The sequence below is a fragment of the Chiloscyllium plagiosum genome, chromosome 21 (assembly GCF_004010195.1).
Source record: "Chiloscyllium plagiosum isolate BGI_BamShark_2017 chromosome 21, ASM401019v2, whole genome shotgun sequence".
NCBI classification, from domain to species: domain Eukaryota; kingdom Metazoa; phylum Chordata; class Chondrichthyes; order Orectolobiformes; family Hemiscylliidae; genus Chiloscyllium; species Chiloscyllium plagiosum.
In genome coordinates, this window is record NC_057730.1 from 52,356,290 (window position 1) to 52,373,956 (window position 17,667).

General features: G+C 39.9%; 2 protein-coding genes across 2 annotated transcripts in view; both read left to right on the forward strand.

Moving 5' to 3' along the window:
* The window catches only part of LOC122560882 (melanin-concentrating hormone receptor 1-like), a 70,786-nt gene extending 54,317 nt beyond the window's left edge, over positions 1–16,469 (forward strand). Inside the window, exon 2 of the mRNA XM_043712086.1 lies at positions 16,436–16,469. Coding sequence (XP_043568021.1) covers positions 16,436–16,469 — 34 coding nt within the window. The remainder of the gene's footprint in view (positions 1–16,435) is intronic.
* The window catches only part of dnah3 (dynein axonemal heavy chain 3), a 191,003-nt gene that overhangs the window by 9,461 nt on the left and 163,875 nt on the right, over positions 1–17,667 (forward strand). Inside the window, exon 2 of the mRNA XM_043712084.1 lies at positions 16,436–16,655. Coding sequence (XP_043568019.1) covers positions 16,436–16,655 — 220 coding nt within the window. The remainder of the gene's footprint in view (positions 1–16,435; positions 16,656–17,667) is intronic.

Below are 17,667 nucleotides of genomic sequence, written 5' to 3' on the forward strand. Positions count from 1 at the left end.
CACCTTCATCCCCTCCCCCACTCACCTATTGTACTCTATGCTACTTTCTCCCCACCCCCACCCTCCTCTAGCTTATCTCTCCACGCTTCAGGCTCTCTGCCTTTATTCCTGATGAAGGGCTTTTGCCGAAACGTCGATTTCGCTGCTCCTTGGATGCTGCCTGAACTGCTGTGTTCTTCCAGCACCACTAATCCAGAACCATGGGACATTAGTGTCAGTCATTCCATTAAAAAGCTGCCTAGACTTCATATACTGCCTTTATTTAAGTGAGAAATGGCACATCAGGTTATAGTACAACAGGTTTGTTTGAAATCATAAGCTTTTGGACTGCTGTTCCCTTGTCAGTTGGAGTTGAGTTAGCAGTGCATGATACAAGTAGAGCAAAACATTTTGATTCTCAAATGTTGCAGTAGGGTTCAAGAGGTAATTATTTTGTTCTTTTTTTCAAAATGGGATGCAGGCGAATGTCAAGGCAATATGCTTCACATTAGTGTGACAACAAACACTACAACCGGTGAAGCTGGAGAGCATACCCCTTGGTGTCTTCTCATTTTGCCTTCATAATTCTCCTTTCTTACAGAAGTGTCTCTCTCACACACCCTGAATGAACAAATTGTCCTGCAGTGACTTCCCACTTGTCTGTATTAAAAGCAGAAAGTGCTACAGAAACTCAGCAGGTCTGGCAGTATCTATGGAGAGAGAAATAGAGTTAATGTTTCAAGTTCAATGTGACTCTTCTTTGGAACTTCACCTCACTCACTTGTAACTATTAACCCTTGCCACTAACTGCTAACTCATGTTGTTGGCTTTTCTCTTGCATCCGTGACCAGAAACAAAGGAAGCGGGGGAGGCAATCTTCCTCAGCACACACAATCACAATCAATATGTGTACTTTCAGGCACCTGTTCAGAATTTATCAACCCATATGGTTTAGAAGACAAATTAAATCGATCTGCACTCGAGGTGTCACCAATTGTAAATGTACAGAGTGAAGGGCAGGATGATAAACCCTGGAGCTAACTTGCTGATTTTAACTTAAAGACTAAGCCAACTGAAGAAGACTGATGTCAAGGCACCATTAACTGCTTAGTTTATTAGACTTGTCGCATGGAGCCTAAATACAATGTTAGAATACCGAAACGTTCAACATCAGCTGTTGTGGGGTCTTTTCACCTGGCATGAAAACAATGAAGTCAAGCATAGTCAGGTCTATGGATACTACAATGAAACACTCATTTCTGTCACTTCTAGTGATAACTCTGGCAATTTTGATGGAAGATTCAACTGCTCTTACTTTGGCTCTGGGTTCCAATGTCACTCACTTTCAAAGCATTAAGGGGAATATGGAAAGTGGCTTCAAAAGCCATAGAGTCATAGCGATGTACAGCATGGAAACAGACCCTTCAGTCCATCTCATCCATGCCAACCAGATATCCTAACCTAATCTCGTCACATTTGCCAGCTCTTGGCCCATATCCCTCTAAACCCTCCCCATTCATATACCCATCCAGATGCATTTTAAATGTTAAAATTGTACCAGCCTCTGAAGATCTGGACCCCTCCAGAGGGACCCCTTGGTTCGAGATTGATCAAAAGAGTAACTAGGAATACGGTCTGTTTAAAGCATGGTTACCAGTTTACTAAATTAAGGCAGATTTATCCAGCAACACAGAGGTTAAATGCTTCTGTGTTCCGTGGAGAAATGGCGCCAGGCTGCCTTAATTTATTAAACTGGTAACATTGCTTTAAACAGACCGAACTCCGAGTGATTATTTTGACAGATCCCGAGACTGAGAGGCCCTGCAATGGGGTCTAGATTTTCACCTCCACTACTTCCTCTGGCAGCTCATTCCATACACGCACCACCCTCTGTGTGAAAAAGTTGCCCCTTAGGTCCCTTGTATATCCTTCCCCTCTCACCCTAAACCTATGCCTTCTAGTTCTGGACTCCCTCACCCCAGGGAAAATACATTGTTTATTTATCCTATCCATGCCCATCATGATTTTATAAACCTCTATAAGTTCACCCCTCAGCCTCCGATGCTCCAGGGAAAATAGCCCCAGCTTTTTCAGCCTCTCACTATAGCTCAAATCCTCCAACCCTGGCAACATCCTTGTAAATCTTTTCTGAACCCTTTCAAGTTTCACAACATCCTTCCAATAGGAAGGAAACCAGAATTGCATGCAATATTCCAAAAGTGGCTTAACCAATGTCCTGTACAGCCACAACATGACTTGCCAACTCCTGTACTCAAAACTACCCCTTATTTTGGGACCATATTTTGATTCTTGACATATCAGCCAAAAAAACACCTTGCCCTTATCCACCCTGTAACACACTAAGTATTTAAAAAGTTTCAATGATGTTGCCCTCATCCTCTGAAAGTCTATGGAATATAGGACCAGCGTCTTCAATTTCTTCTAATGGGACAGACCTGCCCTCCCATAGATTACTGTGGTGGTCCTCAATATCGTTCCTTAGCTAAGGAGAACAAAACAGTGATTACACTGGTGCAATCACATCAAGGATTTAAACAAATACAGCAGGACATCTTTATTGAAATAAAAAAAACTGAAAGAAATGTGGATGTTGGAAAACAGAAACAGAAATTGCTGGAAAAATTCAGCAGATCTGGCAGCATCTGCGAAAGAAATCAGAGTTAACATTTTGGGTCCAGTGACCCTTCTTCAGACATCTTTACCCTTGGACTCAAATTCCCTTGTGATGAAATCCAACATTGCATTTGCTTCTATTTGCTACACCACCAACATACTAGCTTTTGGCAATTCATAAACAAAGACACTCAGGTCCCCTTTGAACATCAAATAATTTGCCTTTCTGTTTTTCTTTCTAACGAAGTAGATACTTTTACTTCCATCCACATTATATTGTCTCTGAATTGGAATTGCTCCTTTGAAAGGCATTAAAGAAACCAAGTTGCAGTGAAATGAACCATCGCATTGTCAGAGGCATGAAGGTTGTACACACTGAGGTCATGCAAAAGGAAGTTAATGAATGAGAGTAAAATTACCAAATAAAATGTTAGGAAGGAATGAGCATGACTTTCTTCCTATCCTATACTGTGGCTCCTGTGGTGACTCAACAGTCCAGTGCTAGATCTGCAGATCCTGGCTCCACTGGGGAAGGTGTTTGATGGGATGCTGGGGTTAAGAGTTGACAGAATTGAAAGATAAACTGAGATGGGTGTTTGCTGTGAAGGGTTAAATACAATGGAAGAGAGGATATCAAGTTCAAGGTAAGCTACCTAATGCAACAATTTCAGAGGCAATCTTTGGCCTTAGCTATATTTTAAATGGAAGGCTTTAGTAATACATCTGAGGGGCAAACAGATTGCTTACCAAAATGTTCAAGAGCAAAGTTTCAGACATATGAATCAGGGATAGGCAGCAAATGATATCCACATTCCTTTCAAAATAATCAGCTGCTGCATCAAAAATTCTGCAATATCATTTCTTAAAATGAGTTTTCCTAGAGTAGATTTGTTAGTGAAGATTCTTGTTATACTGAGTTGTTCAGAAACAAATAACCCTCTGTTGTTGATTTTAGTCACAGGACGTTCCTATACTTCACAGTAGTTATACAAGAGGGTTGCCTGGGTTACCACCTCTGCCTCCTAACCACTGTAGTGAAGCTTCAGAATTATATAAGGTAAAATAATTTTTGTAGAGAGAAAAGTATAATTTAAATGTCAGGTGTACCACTATAATATTGTAGGTGAAGATCAGTTAAAGTCAATTTGTAGAATATAGTTTGCAAGGGTATTGTGGAAGGTGGTGCTTTTCTGCTTAATTGTCTAAGACATAATCTAACAACAAATTCATGAAAATCACATCAAAAATTCTCATGATGCCTCTGACATACTGATGTCATGAATCATAGAGTCATAGAGATATACAGCACTGAAACAGACCCTTTGGTCCAACTCATCTGTGCTAACCAGATATCCTAAATAAATCTAGTCCCATTTGTCAGCAATTGGCCCATATCCCTCTAAACCCTTTCTATTCATGTACACATCCAGATGTCTTTTAAATGTTGTAATTGTACCAGCCTCCCCCACTTCCTCTGGCAGCTCATTCCATACGTGCCATGCACCACCCTTTGTATGAAAAAGTTGCCCCCAAGTCCCTTTTAAATCTTTCCTCTCTCACCCTAAGCTTATGCCCTCTAATTCTGGACTCCCCCAACTCAGGGAAAAGACCTTGTCTATTTACCCTATCTATGCCCCTCATGATTGTATAAACCTCTACAAGGTCACCCCTCAGCCTCTGACACTCCAGGGAAATCAGCCCCAGCCTATTCAGCCTCTCCCTGTAGCTCAAACCCTCCAACCCTGGCAACATCCTTATAAATCTTTTCTGAAGTCTTTCAAGTTTCACAACATTCTTCCTATAGCAGGGAGACCTGTAGAAACTTCTGTCTGATGCATCAAATGAGGACATGTCCTCTAATCTCCTTGACGGAACAGAGGGATCATAGAAGCATACCATGCGGACATTTGACCCTTCTCCACCATTCAATACAATCATGGTTGATCATCCAGGACACTGTTCCTGCTTTCTCCATGTGATCTATGTTAATCAGAGGTATTTCTTTTAATTTTCTAAGGAAATTCAGCTTCTTGACCTGACAAAGGTATTGATGGTTATTGGGATTAAGCAGGAATCTAGAGATCAGATCTCATTGAATGTTGGAACAGGTTTGAGAGGTAGAATGGCCTGCTTCTAACTTGTTTGTATTTTGTTCATACCAATACTTCTGCTAAAGCTTTTTAAAATATATATATATATATTACCTGGATGTGAAATGTACCTGAACTTAAATTTAATTTGACTAAAAGCAGACTTCTTGGATAAAATTGAACATTGGCTATTTAGAAGGTTGGCTTTAAAGAATATCATGTTGATATGCTGCTGGTAACCTTATCTTTCAAAAGGCCCAAGGGTGATTTTTAACTCCTGGCAAGGTGCAAGGAGGTGGGGCAAATGTAAATTGCACAAGTTGTCCAAGGCTTGAGCCCTGGGTTTGATGTGGTAGCCCATTGCTAGATATGGGCAGAAAATACCAGCTGGCCAATGGATGGCTTAGTATTGCCAGGTAGGTTTTACTTTCATAGAATCATACTTTACTAGTGACGGTTAAACGCTCAGCATGTGTGAAGGGTAGATAGAACTTCCTGGATGCCAGCTGGCCAGGGTCAGATTTTCCAACTTCTTATGGCTGTCAGAGATTCAAACAACAGAAGCCAATGGTCAGAAATGGTATAAAAGTGGCCATTAAGTTGTAGCTCAAGTCATCAGAGCTACAGAGAAAAAGCATAATCTTTGATAATTACAGTCTAATGCAAAAAAATTAACGTTTGGTTTGGGACCTGGTGGAGAAAACTATTAAGGTGTCACTTTTTAACCTATATTACTTACCACTTTCATTTGTTTGTTTTCAATTACCTTGGTTATGTCTTGTACTATTTAAAATAAAGGTTGCTGCTATATATCACTTTTCTGCATCCAGTGTCAGTACCAAGAAACATTTTCTCAATTATAACACAAATGGTATGATGCAGAATAAAGCTCTGTTCCACTCCAAGAATCTGTCTGAATTCTAACCTAAAGAAATCAAAGTTCTAAGACAGTCAACAGCTGGGTCCTGTTCTGTTGGGAATCATTAACATAAATCTGTGTTGCATATCTGTGCAAGTGGAGAAGTGAGTAGCTGTACTTTTGACCAGGAGTATTCACTGAAATATTTTGTCTGAAACACTCCATATTTTCTCTTTTCAGATTCTAACTGAGCTGCTGTGAATTTTCAGCATCCCCTGAGTTATGGCCATGATTTTGAAGGGGAAGGGAAAGAGGGATGGTCAGTCATGGTGAACATCAGCCCCAGAGAAATCAGTGTACCTGGAGAGTCCAGGCAATCTTAGTAACCTTATTTGTTTAACATTTCTTGATGCCAGCCCAAGCCACTTCCTGTGCAATTGTGGGAAGTTGCAGCTATAGGAATTGTACTTCAGTCACTTGGAGTGGGGGGAAGTCTCTGGGTGTAATCAAGAGTGGGGAGACAAGGTTGGGAGGAGTAAAGGGTGCCCTGAGGTTGCCTAGTGATCTGTCGACTCCTCCTCTTCCTTACCCACAAAGAACCTAAAAGTTAAATATTTATCAGTTTCCTTTTGGGACTGTTTGGTGCACATTCCATCTTTTAGCAGGTCTGTTTTTCTTTTGTTAATTCATGGGATTTGAGTGTTGCAGGCTAGGCCAACATTTATTACCTAATTTTCCTTGGGATGTTGATGGTGAGTTGCTTTCTTGAACTGTTGCAGTCCAAGTACTATAGGTAGACCCACAACGCTGTTAGGATTTTGACCCAATGACACTAAAGGAACGGTTTTTATATTTTCAAGTCAGGATGGTGAGCGGCTTGGAAAGGAATTTATTGGTGGTAGTATCTGCTACTGTTGCTCTTCCAGAAGATGCTGGCCACGTGTTTGGAAGGTGCTGTTGAAAGAGCTGTGGTGAATTGCTGCAGTTCATCTTGTGGCTGCTACTGAGCATTCGTGGTGGAGGGAATGAATACTTTTTGGATGTGGTATCAGTCAATTGGGCTGCTTTGTAATGGATGCTGTAAGCTACTTGAGTGTTGTTGGGGTTGTAGTCCTGCAGGTGAGAGGGGATCGAGTTGGCCAACAAAGTCACCACAGCTTCCTCAGTCAGACCTCAGAAGAAAATTGCAGGTCAGGTCCTGGTGGACAGCGGGAGTGTAATCTGTATCTTTAAAGATGGAATGTTGGCATCTTCTAGTGGGAGTCCCACCTGGGAAGATCTAGGTAAGGTGGGAAAGCACAGTGGGGGTGGAGGGGTAAATCTCTTATTGTGTTTTTGACTGCCCCCACCACTGGTTCCTGCCAGCTTGGAGTCAGGGGATGCAATTAAAATCAGGGCCTGTGTTTCAGAACCATTCTATTTCCTGATGTGATAACCATAACACAAGATGATCATGACCGTTGTGCAAAGCAATGGCCACCATTTGTTCGAATATTGAAAAAGCTGGGTCGCAATCAATAGAAGTTAAATTTAATAAAAATTGCTGGATTGTTACTGAATAATTTAATAACTAAGTTATTATTGAAGAGTAATATATTATAATCTGATGTGCTTTCAATCAATTGCTACCAGCAAAAAAACTTACAAATATTATTTGATGGAAAGTTTCCTCTGTTCTTAAAAGTAACCTGATATATTGTTGATTAGTAGTAAGCATTTGAAAACAAAAGGCTTTCGTGCAATTGAAATGAAATCCATCCATTGAAATGTCTGTTATTGCGGTTAAAGATATAAAGATATTCTGACTGCTGGATTTCTGAACTCCAGATATATGTGGTCAACAAAAAAGGGGATTAGAGTTTCAGTGCTTTGAGTCTTCAGAACAATTGAATGAAAAGCTGGAATGAAAATGAAAAACTTTTGGTAAAGTTTTTTGTTACACTGCTGCTGTGAGCTGACTGATGAGAGGAGTATAGATTCAGCATGTTATGTTTACACATTATTTGGAGAAGGACTGGGGTGTACAAAGTTAAAAATCACAGAACACCAGGTTATAGTCCAACAGGTTTAATTGGAAGTGCCACTCCTTCATCAGGTGTGCTTCCAATTAAGCGTGCTTACACATTGGCTGTGTTTGGTGTCACCCAAAACACATTTTAAAAGTAGTCATAAAGGCTAGCAAGCACATAAAATGAAAGGAATTTAACGAAAGTAAAATGTAAAATAAGTGTGAGTCAAAACTGGATTATGTTATTAATTGTTTTTAAATCAGTTTTCTTTTCTGTATGTGACTGTGCCAAATTAGAGAGATCAGAGGGGACCACGTGCAGTTGGAAAGTACTGGTGTTAGCAATCTGTCCACATCAACTTCCAGTTTCTGTGTTCACTTTTGTGATTCTGTGTCTAGATTAGGTTAGATTCCCTACAGTGTGGAAACAGGCCCTTCGGCCCAACCAGTCCACACCGACCCTCTGAAGAGTAACCCACCCAGACCCATTTCCCTCTGACTAATGCACCTCACGTTATGGGAAATTTAGCATGGCCAATTCACCTGACCTGCATACCTTTGGACTGTGGGAGGAAACCAGAGCACCCAGAGGAAACCCACGCAGATACAGGGAGAATATGCAAACCCGACACAGACAGTAACCCAAGGCTGGAATCGAACATGGGACCCTGGTGCTGTGAGGTTGTAGTGCTAACCACTGTGCCACCCATAACAGACGTTTGCCAATCTCACACTAGGACAGGTGCTGTTTCTTTGTTATATATAAAGGATTGCTCAGCAGACATATTGACTAGAAAGATTCAGCAACTATTGTAACAGGAAAGAACAGCTACATTTCCTTGGATACTGTTACGACGCGGAGGTCAAACCCCTCTAACAATTAAACCAAACACCCAGAAAAGCTCGCCTTGCCTTGTAATCTGGGTGACCTTATAGAGGTTTATAAAATCATGAGGGAATGGATAGGATAAATAGGCAAGGTCTTTTACCTGGGGTAGGGGAGTCCACAACAAGAGGGCATAGGTTTAGGGTGAAAGGGAAAAGATATAAAAGGGACCTAAGAGGCAACTTTTCACGCAGAGGATGGTGCATATATGGAATGAGCTGCCAGAGGAACTGTTGGAGGCTGGTACAAGTACAGCATTTAAAAGGCATCTGGATGAATAGGAAGGGTTTAGAGAGATCTGGGCCAAGTGCTGGCAGGTGGGACTAGATTGGGTTTGGATATCTGGTCGGTATGGATGAGTTGGACCAAAGAGTCTGTTTCTGTGCTGTACTTCTCTATGACTCCATGACTCTAAAACCTGAGTGATGAGGACTTCTACATTCCGCTATTGAAAGAAAAATAACAATTTATTTTCTGAACTCTAATAGTGAATTCTAAATGACTATTCACAAATCCAAGCCCGCCCTTTTCTTAACTACTTACTACCCAACTCCATAAAAAAATGCTGTTCCAATACACACTTATTAGACATTACACTAACTCAATCTCAAGACCACACAGCCTCTGTCTTCTCTGCTGTCTTCAATCTTCCGGCTTCTGGTCTCCCTGAGTTGTCTTCTTTATTTTTTACTGTCAGTATGTTTTACATGAAAAGGTAACTTTAATAGAGAGTGTTTTCTAACTTCATTGACAGCAAGATGTTAGATGGGCAGGTAGCTCTCTGGCTCTCAGCAGTTGCTCAGCTGATTGATGGCAGTTGCTGTCTGACCAGTTTTCAAAATGCCCGTGTATTTAATACCCCCAATAACACATGAAATTCATATACTTTAGAGTCAGAGAGTCATAGAGATGTACAGCATGGAAACAGACTTGTTGGTCCAACTCATCTATGCCGACCAGATATCCCAACCCTATCTAGTCCCATCTGCCAGCACCCAGCCCATATCCCTCCAAACCCTTCCTATTCATATACCCATCCAGATACCTTTCCCCTCTCACCCTAAACCTATGCCCTCTAGTTCTGGACTCCCCCACCCCAAGGAAAAGACCTTGTCTATTTACCCTCTCCATGCCCCTCATGATTTTATAAACCTCTATAAGATCACCTCTTAGCCTCTCATGCTCCAGGGAAAACAGCCCCAGCCTATTCAACCTCTCCCTACAGCTCAAATCCTCCAACCCTGGCAACATTCCTGTACATCTTTTCTGAACCTTTTCAAGTTTCACAATATCCTTTCGATAGGAAGGAGACCAGAATTGCATGCAATATTCCAACAGTGGCCTAACCAATGTCCTGTACAGCTGCAACATGACTTGCCAACTCCTCTACTCAATAAAGGAAAGCATACCAAAAGCCTGCTTCGCTATCCTATCTACCTGCGACTCCTCTTTCAAGGAGCTATGAACATGCACTCCAAGGTTTCTTTGTTCAGCAACATTCCCTAGGACCTTACCATTAAACGTATAAGTCCTGCTAAGATTTGCTTTCCCAAAGTGCAACACCTTGCATTTATCTAAATTAAATTCCATCTTCCACATCTCAGCCCATTGGCTCATTTGATCAAGATCCTGTTGTAATCTCAGGTAACCTTCTTTGCTGTCCACTACACATCCAATTTTGATGTCATCAAACTTACTAACTGTATCTCTTAAGCTCACATTCAAATAATTTATCTAAAAGTCGTAAAGTAGTGGACCTAGCACCGATCCTTGTGGCACTCCACTGGTCACAGGCCTCCAATCTGAAAAACAACCCTCCACCACCACCCTCTGTCTTCTACCTTTGAGCCAGTTCTGTATCCAAATGGCTAATTCTTCCTGTATTCCGTGAGATCTAACCTTACTAACCAGTTTCCCATGGGGAACCTTGTCGAACGCTTTACTGAAGTCCATGTAGATAACATTTACAGCTCTGCCTTCATCAATCCTCTTTGTTACTTCGTCAAAAAACTCAGTTAAGTTTGTGAGACATGATCTTCCACGCACAACGCCATATTGACTATTCCTAATCAGTCCTTGCCTTTCCAAATACATGGACATCCTGTCCTTCAGGATTCCGTCCAACACTTGCCCACCACCGACGTCAGGCTCACTGGTCTGTAATTCCCTGGCTTGTCCTTACCATCTTTCTTAAATGGTATCACCATGTCAGCTAACCTCCAGTCTTCTGGAACCTCATCTGTGACTGTTGATGATACAAATATCTCAGCAAGAGGCCCAGCAATCACTTCCCTAGCTTTCTACAGAATTTTAGGGTACACCTGATCAGGTCCTGGGGATTTATCCATCTTTATGCATTTCAAGACATCCAGCACTTCCTCCTCTGTAATATGGAAATTTTTCAAGATGTCACCATCTATTTCCCTACAGTCTATACCTTCCATGTCCTTCTCCATAGTAAATACTGATGCAAAACACTCATTTATTATCTCCCCCATCTCCTGCGGCTCCACACAAAGGCTGCCTTGCTGATCTTTGAGGGGCCCTATTCTCTCCCTAGTTACCCTTTTTTCCTTAATATATTTGTAAAAACACTTTGGATTGTCCTTAACTCTATTGCCAAATTTATCTCATGTCCCCTTTTTGCCCTCTTGATTTCCCTCTTAAGTATACTCCTACTACCTTTATACTCTTGTAAGGATTCACTCGATCTATCCTGTTTATACCTGACATATGCTTCCTTCTTTTTCTTTACCAAACCCTCAATTTCTTTAGTCATCCAGCATTCCCTATACCTACCAGCCTTTCTTTTCACCCTAACAGGAATATACTGTCTCTGGACTCTCATTATCTCATTTCTGAAGGCTTCCCATTTTTCAGCCATCCCTTTACCTGCGTACATCTACTCTCAATCAGCTTTTGAAAGTTCTTACCTAATATTGTCAAAACTGGCCTTCCTCCAATTTAGAATTTCAACTTTTAGATCTGGTCTATCCTTTTCCATCACATCCAAAAGGTGATCATCCCTTTCTTATTTCTGAGTTCCACCCAAATAACGTCCATGGATGTATTTCCGGGAATATCCTCCCTCAGTACAGCTGTAATGCTATTCTTTATCAAAACACCACTCCCCCTCCTCTCTTGCCTCTCTTTCTGTCCTTCCTGTAGCATTTGTATCCTCAAACATTAAGCTGCAAGTCCTGTCCATCCCTGAGCCATGTTTCTGTAATTACTATGACATCCCAGTCCCATATTTCTAACCATTGCCTGAGTTCATCTGCTTTCTCTGTTAAGCCCCTTGCATTGAAATAAATGCAGTTTAACTTATCAGTCCTACCTTTTCCCTGCCTGCCCTGACTGTTTGACTCATTTGTGTTCTCAACTGTACCAGTCTCAGATTGATCTCTTTCCTTACTATCTCCCTGGGTCCCACCTTGCAGCCACCTTATTAGTTTAAATCCTCCAGAGTAGCTCTCGCAAATCTCCCTGTCAGTATATTAGTCCCCTTCCAATTTAGGTGCAATCCATCCTTCTTGTACAGGTCACTTTTACCTCAAAAGAGATTCCAATGATTCAAAAATGTGATTCCTTCTCCCATACACCAGCTCCTCAACCATGCGTTCATCTGCTCTATCTTCCTATTTCTGCCCTCACTAGCTCTTAGCACTGGGAGTAATCCAGATATTACTAGTCTCAAGAACCTTTTTAAATTCCTGCCTAACTTTCTATATTCTCCTTTCAGAATCTCAACCTTTTCCCTTCCTATATCATTGGTTCCAATGTACAATTTGATTGATTTTTAGGTGTCAAAACAATACATTCAAGCTCGATTGGGTTTTAGTATCCTGGGTATAATTTAAACTGATTGGTTAAATTCAAATTGTTGTCAAAACATCAACCAAAACTCAGGTATCCATTTAACAGCCATTTGCTACATGTATGTATTTTAGAACAGTTTGTCTCCCGGCCTTTCCATTCAGGCAGCTGAGCCTGCACTTCAAGTTTACTTCAAAATTCAGAAAACGCTTTCTATTTTAAAACGAACATACATGGTTTCAATTTCATGACAATACACCCTGCAAAGTAGCCTGTGCTATGGCTGCTGGTCACATATTCTATATTCTGGTTATTTATTTATTAACACTCTTTCTCTTAAAATGATATCACTACTTTTTGTAGAAAATAATTTGCCTTTCAAAATCCATGGTGAGTGAAATAACTCCACAAAGGCTGGTATTCCGTCACCAAATCACCCTTTATTTATATGTGAGTAGTATGTGACACTGACCCAGTTAGCGCAGAGTGCTAAAGTGAGCAGAACCCCTGACACTCCTATTTATATCTGTCAGTCAGGACTCCCTGATTGGACCAGATTAACAGCCTTAATCAGGGAACTCATGTTCTATGGCTGACCGTGTTCCAATCACTGCATTGAGCATCTCCTCTGGCTATCCAGCCCACTTTTCTTAACAGTGTGTAGAATTGTCAACACAAATGTTCATTACATTACAATTACAATTATATTACAATCCCAATTATAGATGTATGAATGAATCCACCAGCAACTATCTCACTTTCATTAATGCTCAAAATTTAAAGTTCAATCCTCCAGTGCTATTTTATCAGGCTCATGGACATTATGAATCACTCAAGCATACACTCTTAGGTACTTCTGTGAATTCCACTGCAAGTATTAGAGAAACTCACAAAAGGAATGTTACAATTTTAAAATGGTCAATTCCAGTTAGTTTATTTTGGAATATAATACAATGTAGATTCATTTTACTCTTTTATTTGAACCATTTCATTTCAGTTATTGTCTAATATTTTCAGGTCTTCAAACAATCATACTATTAAGTTAACTCAGAAATATTTGAACAAAAGACAATGGGTACAATCCAATTTGTAAATTGGTATGAAACACCTCCTATGGAATTTATCAGTATACAGTACCAAAGATGTAGCACCAATATGCTTTGTTTTCTGAGCTAATGGTGCAGTCAATTTAGTTGCATTTATTGGGTGCATGTTGCTCTGGGCGCAGCCAATGTTCATTACTGCTGAGAGTTAGAACATAATTTGCTTCTGGCAGATGAGAAGATAGTTTGGCCAGGTTATTATCTCAAACAGAGGAATCAAATATTGTTGAAATTGTTTGGTATTTATCAGGACAATTCGTAAGAATAAATGTTGTTGACCTTGAATTTGTATTCTTGTGAATTATCCAGATGAGTGCAAGATGAAAATCTTTGATAAAACGTGTCTTTCTCTTGCACTATACTACCAAATGACAATATTTCAAATCTTAATAAAGCAGAGTACAGCAGATTCTGGAGATCTGAAATAAAGACAGAAAGTGCTAGAGAAACTTAGCAGGTCTGGCAGCATCAATGGAGAGAGAAACAGGGTCATGTTTCAATTCCAAAACAATGCTCCTTCAGAACTTCCTAGTTGGATTTATGAAACCTTGTTACACACACTGAATGAATATTCTGTGAGGACCAGTCAGTGTTATTTTTTGTAACATTTGTTGTGCTTTTTGATTCATATTTTTAACGTTTACTCTATACTTGTCTGTTACATTGTAGTGTTCTTTTTAAAAACTGGGAACAGGATCAAAACATCTGAATCACGCTGCTAATACAGTACACATGATATTATTTGTGAGGAAGTATGTGATTATATCATAGGCTGTTCTAATTGACTACATAGACAAAAGGGCCTTAATATTTGTTTCTTACTATTTACTTGTATTGGAAAATAAGGGGTAAGCCATTTAGGACAGAGATGAGGAGAAACTTCTTCACTCAGAGAGTGGTGGATGTGTGGAATGCTCTGCCCCAGAAGGTAGTGGAGGCCCAGTCTCTGGATTCATTTAAGAAAGAGTTGGATAGAGCTCTCAAGGATAGTGGAATCAAGGGTTATGGAGATAAGGCAGGAACAGGATACTGATTGAGGATGGTCAGCCATGATCATAATGAATGGTGGTGCAGGCTCGAAGGGCAGAATGTCCTACTCCTGCACCTATTGTCTATTTTCTATTCTATTGTCTAGTTCATTTCTAACAAATGCATTTTTAACTCATAGTCTCACGATTATCATCTGGCAGCAGCAAGTCTTAGATTTTTCACTGAGTATAGGTTAGACTATAGTGATTAGCAGTGTTTACTACTGAAGTTTTGATTTCTGGAATTCTGGTTTGTAGATTTATATTTTTCTGCAGTTTCTTTAATTCTTTCATTAGTTGCCAGTTCAAGGAGTTAGCTGTATGTTATGGGTTATAGTTTTACAATCGATATAGCTTGACATATTTTAGGCTAGGAATAAAGCTTATTTTGACACATATATGTCTACTCCCTGTCAATTTAGAAGATGAAACTCTCACATGATTTATTCATTGTTTGAGTAATGGGTAGTTGTTGAAGTCAGTTCACTTCGTGTTGAAGTCAGTTCACTTAGCCGCGGTCTTGAGCCAATTTATGAAGATGTTTATCAGACAATCAGCTTCTTATCATTTCTCCAATGCAAAGTTGCATAACACAGCCCTGCACTTCTTCCATGTGACAGGCCTCTCCATAAATCATTTTGGCTGTGAGAACAGAGGCAGCCATTAATGTTGTTTGGAAGCCGTCTATCAGAGGTCATTTACTGTCAGATGATTGCTGGAGGGTATTTGAAGTCAGGATTTGGCCACTTTGACACAGTGCAAGTACAGCATCAAAGACAAATGCTGCTGTCCACAATCACTAAAGCTATCTGCAAACATGACTGATCATTTGAAAGTTTAAGTGAGGAAATTATTTGGAGTCAGATTTGACTGAGCATTGACAGACAAAGTCTTGTGACCTTAAATTGTTTGTTTGGTCATGACCACTCCCTTTCCACTATCCATTAAGATTTTGATTAATATCTATTAAATTTGAGTACCTCTGAGAAAAAGACCATTCTGTCAAAGCCTTTTGTCTTGCATGCACAAAATTCACAAGATTCTCTGCTCATTTCTTAGGCCAATGCCTTGATCAATCAAGCCACCTTTTCTGATTTAAGATTTAGTTGATGCTTGATAGTTAACTGTCAGTCCTCACTTCACTGGTGCGTTCTCCATGTTAACACCTCTGCCAATCAGACTCTATGTGCCAGCCAATCAGCACTCTCTTTTCATACAGTATGAAGATTGTAATCCCTTTAGTTTTGTATTTCTTGTGAATTGTCCTGATAAGTGCAAGGCAACAAGCTAAAACAAAATGTACCTTTTTGTTTTAGCAATACTCAAATACTGGTATGACCAGAATATTATTCATATGTTAAATTATGTAACAGGCACTACTGATATGAGCCATGTCATGGCTTGAAATTGCATTGTTACCTTGGTAATCCAGGCATTGGAAACTTTCACCACTATTGATCCTTTCTCCTTTGCCAGTTAACAATGCCTTCAGGAAAGGTAAATAAAAATGACCTTACAATATCTGGTATCTAGGTGATACTTTTCATTCAGTCATGGGATCAGGACATTGCTGGCTGGGCAGCTTGTTGCCTGTCTCGAGTTGCCCTTGATCAGTCAATCAATGGATAAGTATTGGATAAGGACAGAAAACAAATGCAGCTAAACCATTTTTTAACCTTTAGAGTTCTGAAAGGTACAAATATTGCTGCACATGTATAGGATTCAGGCAGATCTTGCCATATTGAAAACATTTTATTATAATTTAGCATTTATTTTGCAGAACTCTGAGTGACCTTATAATATTCTGGTTGAAACTTGGTGGACCCTTTGATGAACATTTATGTAATCACCAGTTGTTATTTCTAATAATTTAGTAACTAGGTGACAGTAGTGATCTTCTGTTTAGTTTTCATAATTACTTAATATTTTGTACAATAAAGCCAGTTTGTTATATTTGTTTTTGCAATATGCATTTAAACATTTTAATGATGCTCAATCTTATTGAAGGTTCTGTAACCTGGTTGCTTTTCAGATTGTGTTGCGCCATAGTCGTCATCCTCCCATAATGCAGGATATCTCGTGGCCTTTGGCCATTCCATTCAAAGAGCAACGCTATTACAGAAGTCCAAGTGAATCAATTGGCAATAACTACACGCCAACAGCAAGCAACCTGAAGATAAAAGATTTGAAGCATGCATTCCGGGCAGACAAAACAACTACTGCAATGCCAGCATGTGCAATGAGGAATTATCGTATCTGTTCAATTAAAAATATCAAAGTAAATGGAAAGCTATAGTCATACTACATGTGAGGGTAGTGCTGATTGGTTGGCAAGTGCATTCTGATTGGAAATACCTCAACTAATTGCAGTCATGCTTTCCAACCAATCAGCAGGATTCTCACTTTTAGTTTGCCTTTAGTTTGGTATTCTTGCAAATTGTCCTGATGACTGCAAAATAAAAAGCTTTGACAAAATATGTTCTTTTTCAGCAATACATTTTCAGCTAAAGAAAGATTTTCATTTATAGAGACTTTTCAAGACCACAGGATGTTCCAAAGCCAATGAAAATCTTTTGAAGTTCATACATTGCTAGGACGTAGGAAATACAGCAGCCAATCTACACCAAGCAAGCTCTCACAAGTAGCAATATGATTTCTCAATATTGATTGAGAGACAAATACTGATCACAACAACAAGGGTAGAATTTGAAATAGTATTATAGGACCTTTCACAACCATCATGTAAGGGCAGACAGATTTAACACCTCATCAGGAAGACAGCACCAACCAAAGTTGCATTGCTTTAGCACTGTCCTGGACTTTTGTGCACAAGTGGGGCTTGAACCTTTTAATCTGGAGCAAGAGTAGAACTAATTGAACCACAGCCGATTGCCTGGAATTTCCTGCCTAATGCCCTCCAATTTTGAAGGCTGTTATATAAGTCTTCTAATTTCACTTTTAATTTAACTCTACTGCTGGTTACTATTTCTCCTCCACAAAGAGCTTTGGGATATGCCCTGGGTAAATGTTAATTTATGGCCTCATTGGAAATTGGGGCTCACGTGTTTTAACAGCTGACTGTTCCCTGGCATTGCATCAAGTCAAATGGACAGAACAATGTTCCCAATTGGAAACTACTTTTTTGTTTCTGTCATGTGAAGGTGTTTGGTATGCTTTCCTTTATTGGTCAGAGTATTGAGTACAGGATTTGGGAGGTCATGTTGTGGCTGTACAGGACATTGGTTAGGCCACTGTTGGAATATT